Consider the following 15,910-nt stretch of genomic DNA (forward strand, 5'->3'; position numbering starts at 1 on the left):
TATTATTTGCTCGTCCTGTCGTTGATTTGAACTTCTTTCCTAAATTTCCGTTTATCTTAAAATTATAAATATTATATATTACTATCAACTTATGCTCGATTTGCACGTACACAAAAGTAATGTATATACGTCAGTGGTTGCGTGACAGTCAAACATATAATTGACTTTATTCTATGTAATATATGACTCAGAACGTTTCATCCTCTACTATGAATACTATATATGTTTCAATACAACTTTATAACCTTCTTTACAACAAATTTAAATGTTTCGAGGATTTCTATAACATTAAAAAATTTTAGATTTGAATAAACTAATCATAAGTCTCAATTTATAAAAATTTACAAGTTGAATGCTTGTTGGATGATTAATTAAAAATTATGAACATTTAATCAGTTTAGCATAAAGTAATTTTTCATTACATGAATGCATGTTTGCATCCTGATAGAAATCAACGTAACATATGCAAACGATTGTTATATTGTGACTTATGACATATGTGCTAGTACAATACAGTGATATTATAATAATGATTGGGGGGACCATAATCCGAGACTATAATTATGTGGTTCGAACGGTGGAAAAGTGTTTTACAGGTGTGTAAATTTACAATACGTCAATCACAAACCGCGTACGCGTGCGTTATGTTATATAGATCATGCTGCTGTATATTTAAAGTTAAATAGATAATATTCCGATAAACTGTAGTTGGGTATTTTCATAAAATTTTATAATTCATATTCATTATAAAATTGATACCAATTGAACTTAAACCTTGATGGTTGATTTTTAAATAATAATTGTACTTTGGATTGGAAATATTTTCATTGATAACTTCTTAAATGTTTTATCTAGAAGGCAAATCCACTTCGAAACCAAAAAAGCATAATTTTAACACACATCAGTTGTATCCTGTGCTTTGACGCCAAAAGCGAAATGTAGAGTTTAGCATACCATAAAACTTGTAAAAAGTGATTATAAAAATATATAGTTCATTTACGGCGTTAAACATGGAACACACTTCATGTGTGTTAAAACAATACACTTAGAATTTGCAGTGGAGTAATAAATATAAACGGAATAGAAGAGTGTATGCGTACATTGATAGAAAACTATCTCAAGAAAATTTCATTGTTTTCAAAGAAATTGTTCTAAGTATAGAGTATAGTATAACCAATCATTTTTTAACTTCCCGCTAAGAAAATTGAAAATTTTCCACTGAAGGGAAGTTATTAATTTCGGTCATATTTTCGGAAGTCGAGTTTTCATCGGATCTCCACATTTTGAAGTCCCAGGAAGCCATTCTGACTATTCCCGCCGGGGTGTCCGGCTGTGTGTGTGTGTGTCTGTGTGTAAATAAATTTTTGTCGTTCGGTTTCGAACGATTCAAAAACGAATCAACAGATTAAATTCTACGATACGTCATTCGGACGGGTTTATCCAAACTTAGATCTGATTAGATTTCAGAGTTAATCCATCCAGCCATTTCGAAGAAATTAATTTTTGTGCTTAAAAACTGCGTCGAATGCTTTTTTAAAAAAGAAAATCGAACGACGCATTCAAAAGTCACTGTCGTTTAATAAATACATTTTGAGCTCGAAGAGCTAAAAATGTAAAAAACGGTGCTTTGAGCTTGAAAAGTTTAAATATTAACCAAAAAACACATTTTAAGGCGCTTCAAATTCAAACAGCCGGAAAGTTCTAGGGTTGGCCTCCACGGTCAACTGATTTCCAGATTTTTTTTTGGTTTCTCTGATTTTTTGTGAAAACGAGCTCAGTCATGAATAAGTTTAGAGTTATACTTAAGCTTATAATAAACTAGCTTCTAATTGAAATTAAAAAATTACTTATGATTTTTTATTATTATTATCGAAATAAATAGGAATAGAAATAAGTAATTAATTTACGTCAAGAGAAAAAAAAATCTGAAATCAAGAAAATCATTTCAAAAAATTTCTTGATTTAAATATATTTAACTCAAATATATTTTTCTAGATTCAAGATTTTTTCTCTTAAATCAAGTTAATTTTTAGATCAGTGTGTGATTTTCTTTCAGGAACTTAAAAAAAATGCGTCACTACTTTATTTAAGCTTTTTTATCGTAAAGTCTATGGTGTTAGGTCTTAATAAAGGAAAAATAAAAAAAAAAGAAATAAAATAAAGTAGACATTTTTGATCAATTTTAAAATAACCGGAAGAAAAATATATTTTCTCCATTAGTTTTAAGATTCATAAGAAGTTATAGAAAATCTATAAAATTGCATAAAATTCCCTCAGATTTCACAAGCTTAAATTCGATTTTGAACATTATGAAACATTGACATCTGCAATTATATTTTATTATAATGCGATATATATTACCCGTGTAAAAAAAAATTGTCCTAAAAGTGTTATAAGCATAGGATCCTCTACGTGACACAATTTAGGACATTGTTATGATAAATTTATAACACTAAACCGAAATGAAATTTAGATTTTAGAAAAATATTTTCGCTATTACTCAGAGAAAAAATATTGTAAAAATACTTTTATGACAATTTTAGGACACTTTTATAACAATTCAAGGATACTTTAATGACAGTTTTAGAACATTTTTATGACAATTTTAGGATACTTTTATCTGCTTGTTTCTGCTAAACTTTTATTTCTGCTTGTTTCTCTCTATTTTTTGAACTTTCCAACCGCAATAACTTCTGAATGAATGAACAGATTTTCACGGGGTTGGCAGCATTCAACGCAATTTTTCAAGCCTCGTGAAAAATCTTTAAGTTTAAATTGATCGAATTCAGAATTTCGAAGTAATTCAGAAAAAACACTTTTTTCGGCTTTCTTTAGTCAACGATAACTCACGAACGAATCAACCGATTTGACCTGCTTGGAGGCGATCGATGTGTTTTTTTTATGTTAAGAGCTGATTAGTTTTTGAAATTAATCAATAAAGCCGTTTAAAAGTTATTCTAAAAAAACCACATTTAACAAAAAATTTTTTCGTAGTTTTTTTGATTGATTGAATGAACGATTTTGTTCTTCATCCACATATCATTACATCAATTATACTTATAACTTAATATTTTTAATTATTACACATTAAGGCTATACACTCTAACAAAAAATTATCCAACAGCTTATCGTATTAATCGACAGTTAATGTATTAAGTTACAGTTGTTCTATAGCATTCGCTACATAATTCACCGATATTATTGGCTTAATAGCAGTTAAAACTAAAGTTAAAAAGTTTTGGCGTATAGTTCATAACTTATAAATATTGTTTTATAAATTAATAGAACTAATTTTGTTTTTCAATACTTATTTCACTCTTCAATTTTTAAAATTAAAGATTTCGTTTATAACAACTATTCTGTAAAAAGTTTGTGTAGTGATTTGCCGAATAAATGCGAAGTGAATGATATTTAATTGATTTAATCCAACCCGGAGTGAATTCTTTGTTTGCTTTTATTAAGTAACAAAAAAAAAAATAATGGTTATTAGTTTAAAAATAATAAAAGACGCATTTCGAGGTTTTTACTTTTTTCCTAAGTTTTGTATAGCAAATAAATTTTAATTTTCAAAAAAAAATTGCTGTAATTTTTTTTATAACTTTTACAAGTTAGATTTTTTTTTTTTTTTTTTAAATATATTCTCTCTTTCATAATATATCCAAGAAATCTTAAAAATATTTACCTATGTCAGATAATTCCAATAACATTACAGTATTTAATTTTATTTAATTAAACGTAGTATTGTTAATAATTCATTATTTTTTACTTTTTACGGTACAATTTATTAACAAGACTTGAAAAATAATCTCTATGAAAATTTGAATGTTTCAAAAAGGTTACATTTTTTGGATAAAAATATTTTATAATTACAAATTCAAATTTTGGATAAATTGTATGGGATAATTTTTAATATTTAGCTGAATGAAATTTGTTTCAGTTAATTAATACTTATTTTAGTCTAGCCTAAACTTGAAACTTTATAAGATAACTCGGGCACAATTTCAAAGACAAAAAATAAAATATTCTCTTAAATATTTAATAACTGTCAAAAAACACAAGAACTAATGTTTAAAATTTGTAGTTGCAAAAGAATTATTATCTAAGTTTATTTAGAGAAATTGTTTAATCAATAATATCTTAATTTAAGTAATTAAATTTACTATCAATTTGTGAATATTAAACAGATGTTTTCTGAAAGGAATATGCCTAGATAAGTAATAAATAATAAAAAATAATTATTAATATTATCGATGAATAGTAATGAAAGTAAGATAAAAAGATGAAAATATTTATTAAGATCAATTCATTTAGACAATGTTATTTGAATAAATCAAATTAAAAAAATATGAGTATTTCTCGTTTAAAAAAAAAAGTTTTTCAAACCATTATCATTACTTATCTTAATCGTATATTAAAAATCTCCACATCTATAATTATTTCTTATTTTTCAATTAACAGTGCAAGCAATTAAAAATAACAATTATAAAAACGAAAAAATAACTTACTTGAATTTTTATAATCTGAATTATTGCTACTTGAACTATAGCGCACAAAAAAAGTTATCGTAGAAATAAAAAATCCCGCACAACTCAATAGATCAACTAATTCACAAAAACTTATGTAGTGATCTATGATTCGTAATTTTGAGCTTCCGTCATAGAGACCTGGAAGGTGATCTTGATGTGATCATTGAAACCAAGGGTTGTATGTTATTTCCATCCATTGGCTAGAATTCATCAGAACTTTCGCGTACGGAGTGAAAGAGCGAGAATTTTGATTGGCCATTGGGCGGAGCGTCAAAAGCACCCACTTAGAAAGCTCGCATTGGCGATCGCGCTCCCCTCTCGGATATCGATAAGGGTTGAAATGGTATAAGCATGTCTTGACTGACGGACAAGCTACCTCAGAACCACCAAAGTCAACTTGATATCATTTTACGTGTCAATAACCACCACTACCTATTCATCTGTTAGATTGTTTTTTTTTCTGAGAACAAATTATACCGTATATTTAATAAACACATTTCGTTGATCTATAATTTCAAACATGTTTCAATGATTTATTTATTATTCTACCAGGATCATTAACGTGATTTTATTAATATTTAATACTCGATCCTTTTTATTATTAATTGAAGAACAATGATCAGTAATAGGAAATTTTATTAAGAAATATAAATTTGGTTTCGAGATACGTGTCTGACAGAAAATTGCCTCACTCCTTTTAAATAAATTATTAAAGTTAACTAAAAAAACAGTGAAATTGTCATTTTTTAAGTAAAAAATTGACTTCAAACGGTATAGTCCAAATACATGATCTATGTTTTTGATTTCAATTGATTGTCAACTTAAAGTTTTTTAATCTTGTAAAAAACAATTATTAATCCTAAAAAAAAAAATCATACATACTTTCTCATTAAGTTTAATGAAGTAAAAAAGTTTTTGAATCACACAATAAAAATTTTTTCGTCATTGCGTCGAAAAATTTTGTGTTAAATATTTAACACTTGTCCGTGGAAATTTAACAGTTATTGTGTTAATTCTCTCAAATCAACACAAAACAGTATTAGATATTTAACACAAATTTTTTTTGACGCAATGACGAAAAAAATTTTTAACTGGGTAAGGAATTTTTTGTGGTCTAGGTAAATTTTATTGATTCACAAATTTTTCGTTTTGATCCCAAACAATGAAACTTTAAAAAATTCTCTCGGTTTAAGAATTTTTTTTTTTATTCAAGTTTAGATTTTTTCTTCTTTTTCGGTGTATGGACAGTTCATTTGGTTTATTTTACTTTGTCAATGAGACATGAACTTTTATCATTCGAGATGAATTTAGCGTGAAAACAATAAATTGACTATGAATCATATAAAACAAAGTTACTAATAAGTTATGTTAAAATTGTTTAATGTTTTCAATTATTTAATTTCAGAATTTTTTATATGTTTAAAAAATGATTGTCTTTATAATAGTAATCACCGGTATGTCAAATCATTAAATATTAACAAAAATTAATAAAAAATTACATGCCACCCGTGTAAAAAAAAATCGTCTTAAAATTGTCGTTTGATTAAGATCTTAAACGTGACACAAACCAAGACTAATTTAAGACTTTTTTAAGACGTCAAAAAAAAAAAAAAAAATTCCGAGAGCAGTCTTAAAATTGTCGAATAGTAAGTTTTCAACAATTTCAAATTCAATTTAAAAAGAGCGTACTCAAAAATGTAGCCGTTAGAAAGTCGTAAAATCGTCTAAAAATTCATTTTCATCATAAATTCGAGAACTAAATTTCAAAAATCTGCTCTCAGAATTTTTTTTTGGTGTCTTAAAAAGTCTTAAAATAATCTTGACAATTTTAAGATGATTTTTTTTCATACGGGTAGGTTTTACTCCGATTTTTGAAAATTGAAATCTCATCAAATATCCACGTTTGAGGTTCTAGGAAACTATTCTGACTAGGATAATTCTCACAAGGATGTCCAGATATATGTATGCCTGTGTTTGAAAAGTTAAAAAATACATACAAGTTGAATTTGTGAGCTCAAAGAGCTCAAAATTTCGTAACAGGTAAATTTTTTAGGTCAAACATAGCGAGAAGTTTAGAAGATAGCCCTGCAGGGTCAAATTTTTTATTTTATACATTAAATAGAATTTTTTTCCACCGTCTGGTAGGGAGAAAAAAGAATAGATAGAGATGTTTTTTTTCGTGGTTATAAGACTAAAGACTGAAGAGTCTCATGCTTTGGATTGCAAGATCTTGTTTTTTCCACAGAGCAAGAAATCGCACTAAAGTATTGGCACACGAACTAATGGTTCGGAGACGCTATTTTGTTATACAAGGAAACCTTTTATCCCATACTCTGAAACTATGTACCAAACACTTACAGAAATCACCACTGAGTAAAGAAATAAGTTTGTGCTTATTAAAATAAATAATAAACGATTAATTGTCTTTTCCACGATTAGTTAAAATCACAGAGTGAGATAGATATTCATTGTATTTTTAATCAATGTCTACTTCCCCATGATTTTAATAATTTAATGAAGTATTAACCCATTTTTATAAATGTGGTTTTAATTTTATTAAATAAATTAACTATAAAATAAAATAAAACAAATAAATTTGAGGATTATTGAACAATTTTTTAGGTATTTTATAATAATACAATATAAAAGCTTTACACTTGAAAAAAAAAAAAGTTATATTTTGTAAGTAGTAAGAGAGTGTGAATAGACAGTCTTGAAAAGCCACTTGGATTTCCTGCTATTGAGGGTGGCTGAAATCGTGAACCTTCCGACCACTACAACAACAGACCAACTGTCAATTCCCACGATTCACCCATACACGACTCTATACACTTTAACAGATTCTTTCACTCACTTTAGAAATATCTTCGCACTTTTATAGAAATAATGGATAGTACTATTGAGTCGATAAAGACTCAGTATCATCTTATATTGACGCTTTGTGAGAACGATATGTCAATTTCAACGCCGCAGGACAATAACCCGACAAATAGTATTTTTTGTTTAGATACCTTATAATCCTACTATAATTTTATACATCTACTGTAGCTGTGATTATGTCCAATCATTATTTTGTTAAACGTGTTATACCTAAAATAAGGGACAGTCCTTTCAAATCTCAGCCCTGATTAAAAAAAAGTATTGAGACAAAGAAAAAAAATATTGAAAAGTATTCGTTTTCTCGCAAATCCAATACTCTTCAATACTCTTTCTTTCGTCTCAATCCTTTTTTTTATTTAGGGAGGCTTATAGAACTGATAGGTCAAAAAATAACAGTCTCTGATAAAAAAAATTACCTTGATTCAATAGAAAAAATCTAAAACCAAGAAAAGCTTTTTGAGGAATGTGATTATTTTGCTCAAAACAATGAAATATTTTCATAATATGAATCATCTGTTTCTTGGTTCAACTTTCTTCTTTTCAAGTCAAATACGAAAAAAAAAAATGTAAAACATTATAAATAGTAATAAGCATCGCTGCGTATAAAAAACTAGAAAAATTGCAGTTTGAAATAACGTTTTTATAAATTCAAATTTTGAATGATAATTTTCAGAGCTTTCAATGTAATATTTACATTTTACAATGTAATTCTTACAAAATCTGTAATAATTACAATTTGAAACTGTAATTTTTTCAGTATTCTTATATGAAGCTCCACGTTACAATATATAAAGTAATTTTTCCTTTTTTTTTTCCATGAATTAATTTTTCTCTATTGGTCAGTGTTCCCATCCGTCACATAATTATCATAAACATCATATAATTTGAAGCATTGTACGATCGTACTTCCAACTTTGATTATGTGACGAAAAGTCACGGTAAAATGAGTCTTATATGGTAATTGCACGATAATTTTCTATGTTTAATTTTCATTCTTATCCGTGCGGGTTAAGTTTCATTTATTACCCGCTCGAAGCATGTAGATGATATTTTTTAATGGCATTCATACAAAAAAAAATTTTTTGAAAACTAGTAAGTTCATTTAATATTGATGGATTTTAAAGTGATATGACATGACATCTACAGTAATATCACATTTTTTTTTGTAAATATTTTTCAAGAGTAAATTTATGTCTGAATTTTAAATAAAAACATTTTTGCATAAAAAAAAATATGTAAATTCAGTCAAAAATTCAAATTTAAAATCTTTTTTTGCGTACGATAATTTTTCAGAAAATCCGATAGTTTTACTGCACTGTCGATCAGACAAGAAAAGTTTCTGGGAACAGTGCTATCGGTAGATAATGGAAAAATTAGAATTTTTTATGTTGAACGCTTTCGTGACTCTTTCTGGAAGTTGAGTTTCATAAATATATCTGTGTAAGATGAAAGCCTCCCCATTAGGCGAAAGAAAGATACCAAATCTTAATTCCTTAATTCTAATAGTTTCGGCAAAGTCACTATGTGATAATAATGTGAGCGGCATTTCTCTTATGGATCATTGGGAAAACAATAATTTCCAAAATTTTTAGAAGAATCCAAAAATTCAGTCAGTTATTCTGAAATTTAAAACGGGGATAAAAATTTTTCGAAAATTGTGTGATGAGAATAAATGCAATAATTAAATGTCTATGAGATCTTCAAAAAATAAAAGATTTCTATCATTATTTAATTCTAATTAAAAAAAAAAAAAAAATAACAACATTTCACAGTGTGTTTAACTGTTAAACAATATTTAACACACTAATAGAAGGATTTATTAGCTATTAACAATTTATTTTATTTGAAGACAATTATTTAATTTATTAAATTTTAATAAATATTTGGGAAGAAAGTACATTTATTAATAGTTAATAATTATTCATTAATAGTTTACAAATATTTATTAACATTTAATAAATATTTTATTAATTGTTAATAAATATTTATTAAGTTCTATGATGTTGAAAAATCATTTATTAACAGTAAATAAAACTTATTAAATATAAACAAATCCTTTTATCAGTGCAGTACCCTTGATACACAATATAAGTATAATACGTTCTATTAGTTTTAAATTTTTTCCGCCTCTTAACTAGACGCTACATCATGCACCTGAAATACCTGAAATGCCACTAAGTTACTTACAGTCAATATAACAACTTCCTAACTGATTTAAAGCCAATGTAAATCAGCCATCTTAATCATTTAAAAAGAAAAAACGTGCTCCAAGTGTCCTGTCGTCTGGTGTATTTATATTTGTTTATTTAAATATTGTTAAATGAAAAATGGCTAACGTATCACATAAAAATAAAAAAAAAGGAGAAAATTCAAATAATCAAAGAAGAAAGTTTAAAACACCTACTAGGAAAAAAACAATCCCTCAAAGCAAAAAAGTTGAAATATTGAAGTCTAAATACAAAGAGGTTATTATTTTTTTTTTTTTTGATAATCAGTTGTGATTTTAAAAAATGAAAAAATTATGTGCCATTAAAGTTAGCAGTCACTAGATTATTTTTTAATTTTTTTTAACAAACAAATTTGTTTCAAAAAATTATTTTTAAAAAATTTGATTTTTAATTGTTTTAAATTTCTACATGTCAATTTTTAAAAAAAATTTGTTTGCCATAATTTATTTGTTAAAAAAATTATTAAAATTATTAAATATCTGCTCAATTAACTTTCATAAAAATTATTAATACATGCATTTAAATAATTTATTCATTATTTTTTATTTTATTTTTTTACAATCACAACTGTATACTGTTGTTGCAAAACATTAACCCATTTGGATGTAATTTTAGATCGATGAATCAAAAATTAAAAAATTTTCCGATTTCCCATTATCTGACAAAACATTGAAAGGATTGAAAGAATCGAAATATTTTGTCCCATCAGAGATTCAAAGACAATGTATCGGTAAAGCACTTCAAGGGTACGACATTTTAGGTGCAGCAAAAACTGGCAGTGGAAAAACACTTGCTTTTTTAATTCCGGTAATTATTTATCATTCATGTTAATATTTGATATATATATATATATATATATATATATATATATATATATATATATATATATATATATATATATATATATATATAGATCAATAATTAAATGAACGTAAACATTTTCAGGTGCTCGAATTATTATACCGTGAGTTATGGTCAAGGGAAGATCGTCTGGGAGCAATTATAATAACTCCCACGCGGGAATTAGCTTTACAAATCTTTGAAACTTTAAGAAATATAGGAAGACATCATGATTTTTCTGCTGCTTTAATTATAGGCGGTAAAGATTGGAAATTTGAAAGGAATCGTATGGAAACTTGTAATATTGTTATCGGAACACCAGGAAGAATTCTTCAACATTTAGATGAAAACGCAAATTTTGATACCAATCCCTTGAAAATTCTCGTTCTTGATGAAGCTGATAGATGTTTAGATCAAGGTTTTCAAAATGATATTGATGCTATTATGGATCATTTACCAAAAAAAGACAAACGTTGCTGTTCTCCGCTACTCAGACCAAGTCAGTTAAAGATTTAGCTAGGTTAAATTTATCAAAAGATCGTCAATATATTTCTGTTCACGAGCACATGAAATATGTTACACCAGATAATTTAAAACAAAGTTACACTGTCTGCAATTTGGACAACAAGGTAGCGATGCTCTGGTCTTTTCTAAAAAGGCATACACAGCAAAAAATAATTGTCTTTTTCTCAACTTGCAAACAAACAAAATACATGTTTGAATGTTTCTGTAAATTACGTCCCGGAATTCCTATCACAGCACTTTATGGTACGATGCATCAATTGAGACGAATGAAAATTTATGAAAAGTTTTGTACAACAAACAAAGCTGCACTTTTTTGTACAGATATTGCTTCACGTGGACTGGGTAAGTAGATATAATTATTCAATACACTTATGTTACACCAATTGTTACTTCTTTAATAATTATTGAATATCTATTTTAGATTTTCCTGGTGTTAATTGGGTAGTACAAATGGATTGTCCAGAAGATACTGATCAATATATCCACAGAGCCGGTAGAACAGCAAGATTTGAAGATGATGGTCAATCACTTTTAGTATTAACACCTCATGAAATAAAAATGATTGACAAATTAGTTGCCAGAAAAATTCCTATTAACAAAGTCAAGTAAGTTCGATTTAATTTTAATTATATAATTTTTTCAAGGTGCAATCAAAATTGTTACTTTAAATATTTTTTTTTCTGATTTTAGAATTGATGATAAATATATAATATCTCCACACCGACAACTTGAAGCATTCCTTGCCAGAGATGTAGAACTGAAACAATCAGCCAAAAGAGCTTTTCTTTCTTATATTAAATCAGTAGCATTAATGAAGGATAAAGACATTTTTGACGTCCACTCCTTGAACACGGATGCATATGCAGCGTAATTAAAATTTTTTAAAACAAACAAATTTTTTTTTAACTATTTTTAATGGATTAATTTTCTTTCAATCTAGATCGTTGGGCTTAGCTATCCCTCCAAGAATTCGTTTTCTTCAAAGGCACAAAAACAATCTAGAGAAACAAAATAAATCTAATGAAAAAGAAAATGAATTATCAGGTAATGAGGAATCAGATCACGACTCAGAAGAGGGTGATCATGAAAAGAAAGAAAAAGATAAAGATGATCATGATGATGATGACAATGATGATGATGATGATGATGATGATGATGATGATGATGATGATGATAACAGCAATAACGAAAATGACAATGAGGATGAGGAAATACAAAAAATACTCACGAAAACAGAAACTCCTCGATGAAAATTGATGAGTTTAAAAATGCATTTGGAACCAATGAATTTGCGAATGGTAATTAGTAATGCTATATTGATTTTATTTTTAGATAATTATTCATATTTTTTCTTCTAATTACAGATGACAGTGACGACGAATTATTGACAATAAAACGGAAAAATGTTCAGATTGAAGACGGAGATGCGGATGAATTTGCAGAAGATTTTCTTCAAAAAACATCAAAGAAAATAATTACTAAAGCTGCAGCTGCGAAAAAAATTCTTCATAAAAAGTTAATTCCTAATAAAAAAATAACATTCGATGAAGAAGGAAAGGTAATGAACTTTTACATTAGAATTGGTAGAAAATTATTTTATAAATTTTCATTTGTATGTCAAAAAATCACATAGTCCAGAAAATAATATTGAATTAATTACATAACATGTATATATATTTTTTCTTTATTAGGAAGTACTTGATTCAGCTAAATCTCAAGTATCTGAATTAGCAAGAGAGCATGAAAAATACGAACTTTCGGGAATCGATATTGAATTATCGAAAAAAATTTTGCGTGAAGAAGATAAAATTGACAAACAACGGTTTAAAGAAAAAATTAAAGCAAAACGTCGTGAAGCGAAGCGTAAACTTAAAGCACAAATGAATAAGAATAACGATGAAGATGATGATGATGATGATGACGATGATGATGATGATGATGAATATGTGACATTACCCCGTGGTAAAAAGGGAAAAACTAGAATAGTGAAATTAGCAAGTGCTAGTGAAGATGAAAATGATTCTGATGGTCCAGATTTATCTTGGTTACCCGATCCTGATAAAATTTATGGTCCTAAAAAAGACACCAGTAATGATGAAAATTCTGATTCTCATCAAGCTATTAACAGGTAAATAAATCAGTTTATATTAAATGAACTTTCATTACATTTAGGAAAAAAATTAATAATCAATTTTTTTTTGCTCAATAGGCCATCGAAAAGAAAATTACCAACTCAGGATAATCTGAGAGAAACCCAACCCAAATTGAAAGTTCCCAAAAATAGTAATTTACTTGCAACAGAGGAATTGGCGTTGCAATTATTGAACAATTAAGATAATTAATTGAATGTACGTTAAATCAATTTTTATTTCTAATTATATTAGTTAGTTAAATAATTTTAATAAATCACAAAAAACGTGTTTAACATTTTATGCGAACATTGACTTTTTCTTTTTTTAATTAATTAATAAATTGGTAATGCATATATTACAAAGAATTTCGTTATTATTGGTATATATATATATATATATATATATATATATATATATATATATATATATATATATATGTATTAACAAACTGTACAAGAAGAATTCACATTATTTGAAATACACGAGTTTGTGCCTCATGATTAAACTCTACAGAACAACATTATTTTAATCACTTATACTTAAATAAATAGCAGCAGAAAATAAAGGTCAATAATTAATTTTAATACAATTAAAATCAACACTTAACATTATAATTATTTTTAAAAACAAATGACTATAGTTTTATCTGTAACTTTTTGTTTTCTCATCAGATCTTTAGTTAACTGCTAATTTAATGTGTTTCATAATACTGTCGACAACCTCTCGACTGTTTGCATTACCACCAAGATCAGCTGTATGAATTCCAGAGTTGATAGTTTTAATAATGGCATTTTGAATAATGGTAGCATGATATTTATGACCCAGATGACGTAACATGTCAACAGCAGCATTTAACATTGCTATTGGGTTAGCGATATTTTTTCCAGCGATTTTAGCACCAGTATTACGAGTACCTGGTTCAAAAACGGTGTATTGATCACCAAAGTTCTTTCCAGATAGTAATCCAGCACCTCCAAGTAATCCACATACAACATTGGATACGATTGCGCCGTAAAGATTAGTAGTTAAAACAACATCAAATTGATGAGGGTTTGAGACAAGTTGCATACATGTATTATCAATAATCATATTATCATGAATAATTTCAGGATAATCTTTGGCAACTCGTTGCGATGTCTCCAAAAATAATCCATCAGAAAGTTTCATAATATTGGCTTTGTGTACAGTAGTAACCTTTTTTCTACCATTACGTTTAGCATACTCAAAAGCATAACGTGCTAAACGTTCCGAATTAGATCGGGTAATGACTTTCATACTTTCAACAACCCCACTGACACTTTCGTGTTCCAACATAGCATACTCTCCCTCAGTATTTTGACGTACAATTACAATGTCAATATTTTTTTGACGAGAATTGACACCAGGATAGGAAACACAATGAAGCACATTGACGTATAGATCAAGTTCATTACGCAAGGCTACATTACGAGAAAGTACTCCGACTTCTCTGCTGCGTGTTTCAATATTACCTTTCAAAGCTACTCCATTACGTCGTATCGAAGTTATGGCATATTCAAGATCATCATTGTTGTCTGCATTTGGATCAATATCAATGTCTTCAAAGTCAACTGGTACTCCGGCAAAGCTGAATATCTGATAAAATTATTTTATATTTATAGTTGATTTTTTATCAAAATATTATCATCATATAGATTATTGTTATTATTTTTATATTACATAAATATAAAATAATCATACCTCTTTGACGTAACCCATGAGTTCAGGACCGATTCCAGCACCAGGCAGTAATGTGACTGTATGACGACCACCGTAATGAGCTTTAGGTATAGGCATTACTTTTTTAATAGCTGGTGTCTTATGTTGAATTTCGAATGCAGACAAGGATGCCGCGCAACGATGTATTTGCGGTGTAATTGATTTAGATTGAACATACCTTACCAAAGATCGTGCTGCCATTTTTATTTATTATTTATTACCAATAAATTATTTCAATAATAAGACTCGATAATTTTAAAGACAATATTGTTACTTAAGATACGACTACTTATATTGGCAGTGTCTATTTTAACAATAACCCAAAGACCTTGCCAGACACTTTTACTCTTTGATGTTCCTTAAAATGATTTCATTTAGAGTTGAGAAAACTCTTACAATCTGCAAGCTGATGCTGTATAGTAGTAGTACATCGTTTGCTCCATGTACAGATCACTACATTACCAGTTAAGTACACACTATTGTATAGTACACTACAGTAAACTCTATTCAAAGTTACATAGGTGTATCTTTGTTTTTTATGTCAGTGACTCACGAAAAAATAATGAATATTAATGACACTGAAGTTAACAGATATAAAAATTTTTTTAGATATTGATAGCAATTAAATTATTATAAAAAAATTAAATTAAAAAGTTTCACATGTAAAAATTAATAAAAATTACAAGTGAAAATTTTTAGAAACATTTTTTTATTGTAATTGATTTATTAAAAAAATTTTTTAAATTAACAGCTGACTGCTAACTTCAGTATTATGAAAATTAAGTTAGCCGATGTCTAAAATTTTTTAGAATTTTTTTTTTTATTAAAAAATTAATAAAAAAATTTCACTTGTAAAAAACATAAAAATCTGTAAGTACAATTTTTAAATAATGTTTTTTTGTTTTAATTTAATTATTGAAAAAAATCCAAAATTAAAAACGTCGGCTAACTTTTAGTATTGTAAAAAACACGACGTAATGACTGTAACTTAACACTGACTTTACATCCATTATTTTGATACTATTTTCAAAAGTAAATAATG

At 27.3% G+C, this 15,910-nt stretch overlaps 2 protein-coding genes across 2 annotated transcripts; one reads left to right on the forward strand and one right to left on the reverse strand.

Annotated features, from left to right (window-relative positions):
- The first annotated feature begins 9,670 nt into the window (after window positions 1-9,670).
- LOC141535505 (putative ATP-dependent RNA helicase DDX10) lies at window positions 9,671-13,705 on the forward strand. The gene is given in 10 exon segments (XM_074255462.1): window positions 9,671-9,871; window positions 10,250-10,441; window positions 10,580-10,931; window positions 10,934-11,341; window positions 11,421-11,604; window positions 11,690-11,866; window positions 11,940-12,169; window positions 12,382-12,557; window positions 12,691-13,127; window positions 13,209-13,705. Coding segments are annotated over 10 exon segments (2,418 nt in total). The 5' UTR covers window positions 9,671-9,733; the 3' UTR covers window positions 13,333-13,705.
- On the reverse strand, window positions 13,693-15,285 carry Idh3g (Isocitrate dehydrogenase (NAD(+)) 3 non-catalytic subunit gamma). The gene is made up of 2 exons (XM_074255459.1): window positions 14,851-15,285; window positions 13,693-14,745 (listed from the first exon to the last, which is right to left on the reverse strand). Exons 1-2 carry the CDS (start codon window positions 15,067-15,069, stop codon window positions 13,807-13,809), a joined length of 1,158 nt encoding a protein of 385 aa, XP_074111560.1. The 5' UTR covers window positions 15,070-15,285; the 3' UTR covers window positions 13,693-13,806.
- Window positions 15,286-15,910: the final 625 nt, after the last annotated feature.

This window comes from Cotesia typhae, unplaced genomic scaffold (genome assembly GCF_013202065.1).
Source record: "Cotesia typhae breed Kobodo isofemale line unplaced genomic scaffold, CoteBio_Ctyphae scaffold_13, whole genome shotgun sequence".
NCBI lineage: Eukaryota > Metazoa > Arthropoda > Insecta > Hymenoptera > Braconidae > Cotesia > Cotesia typhae.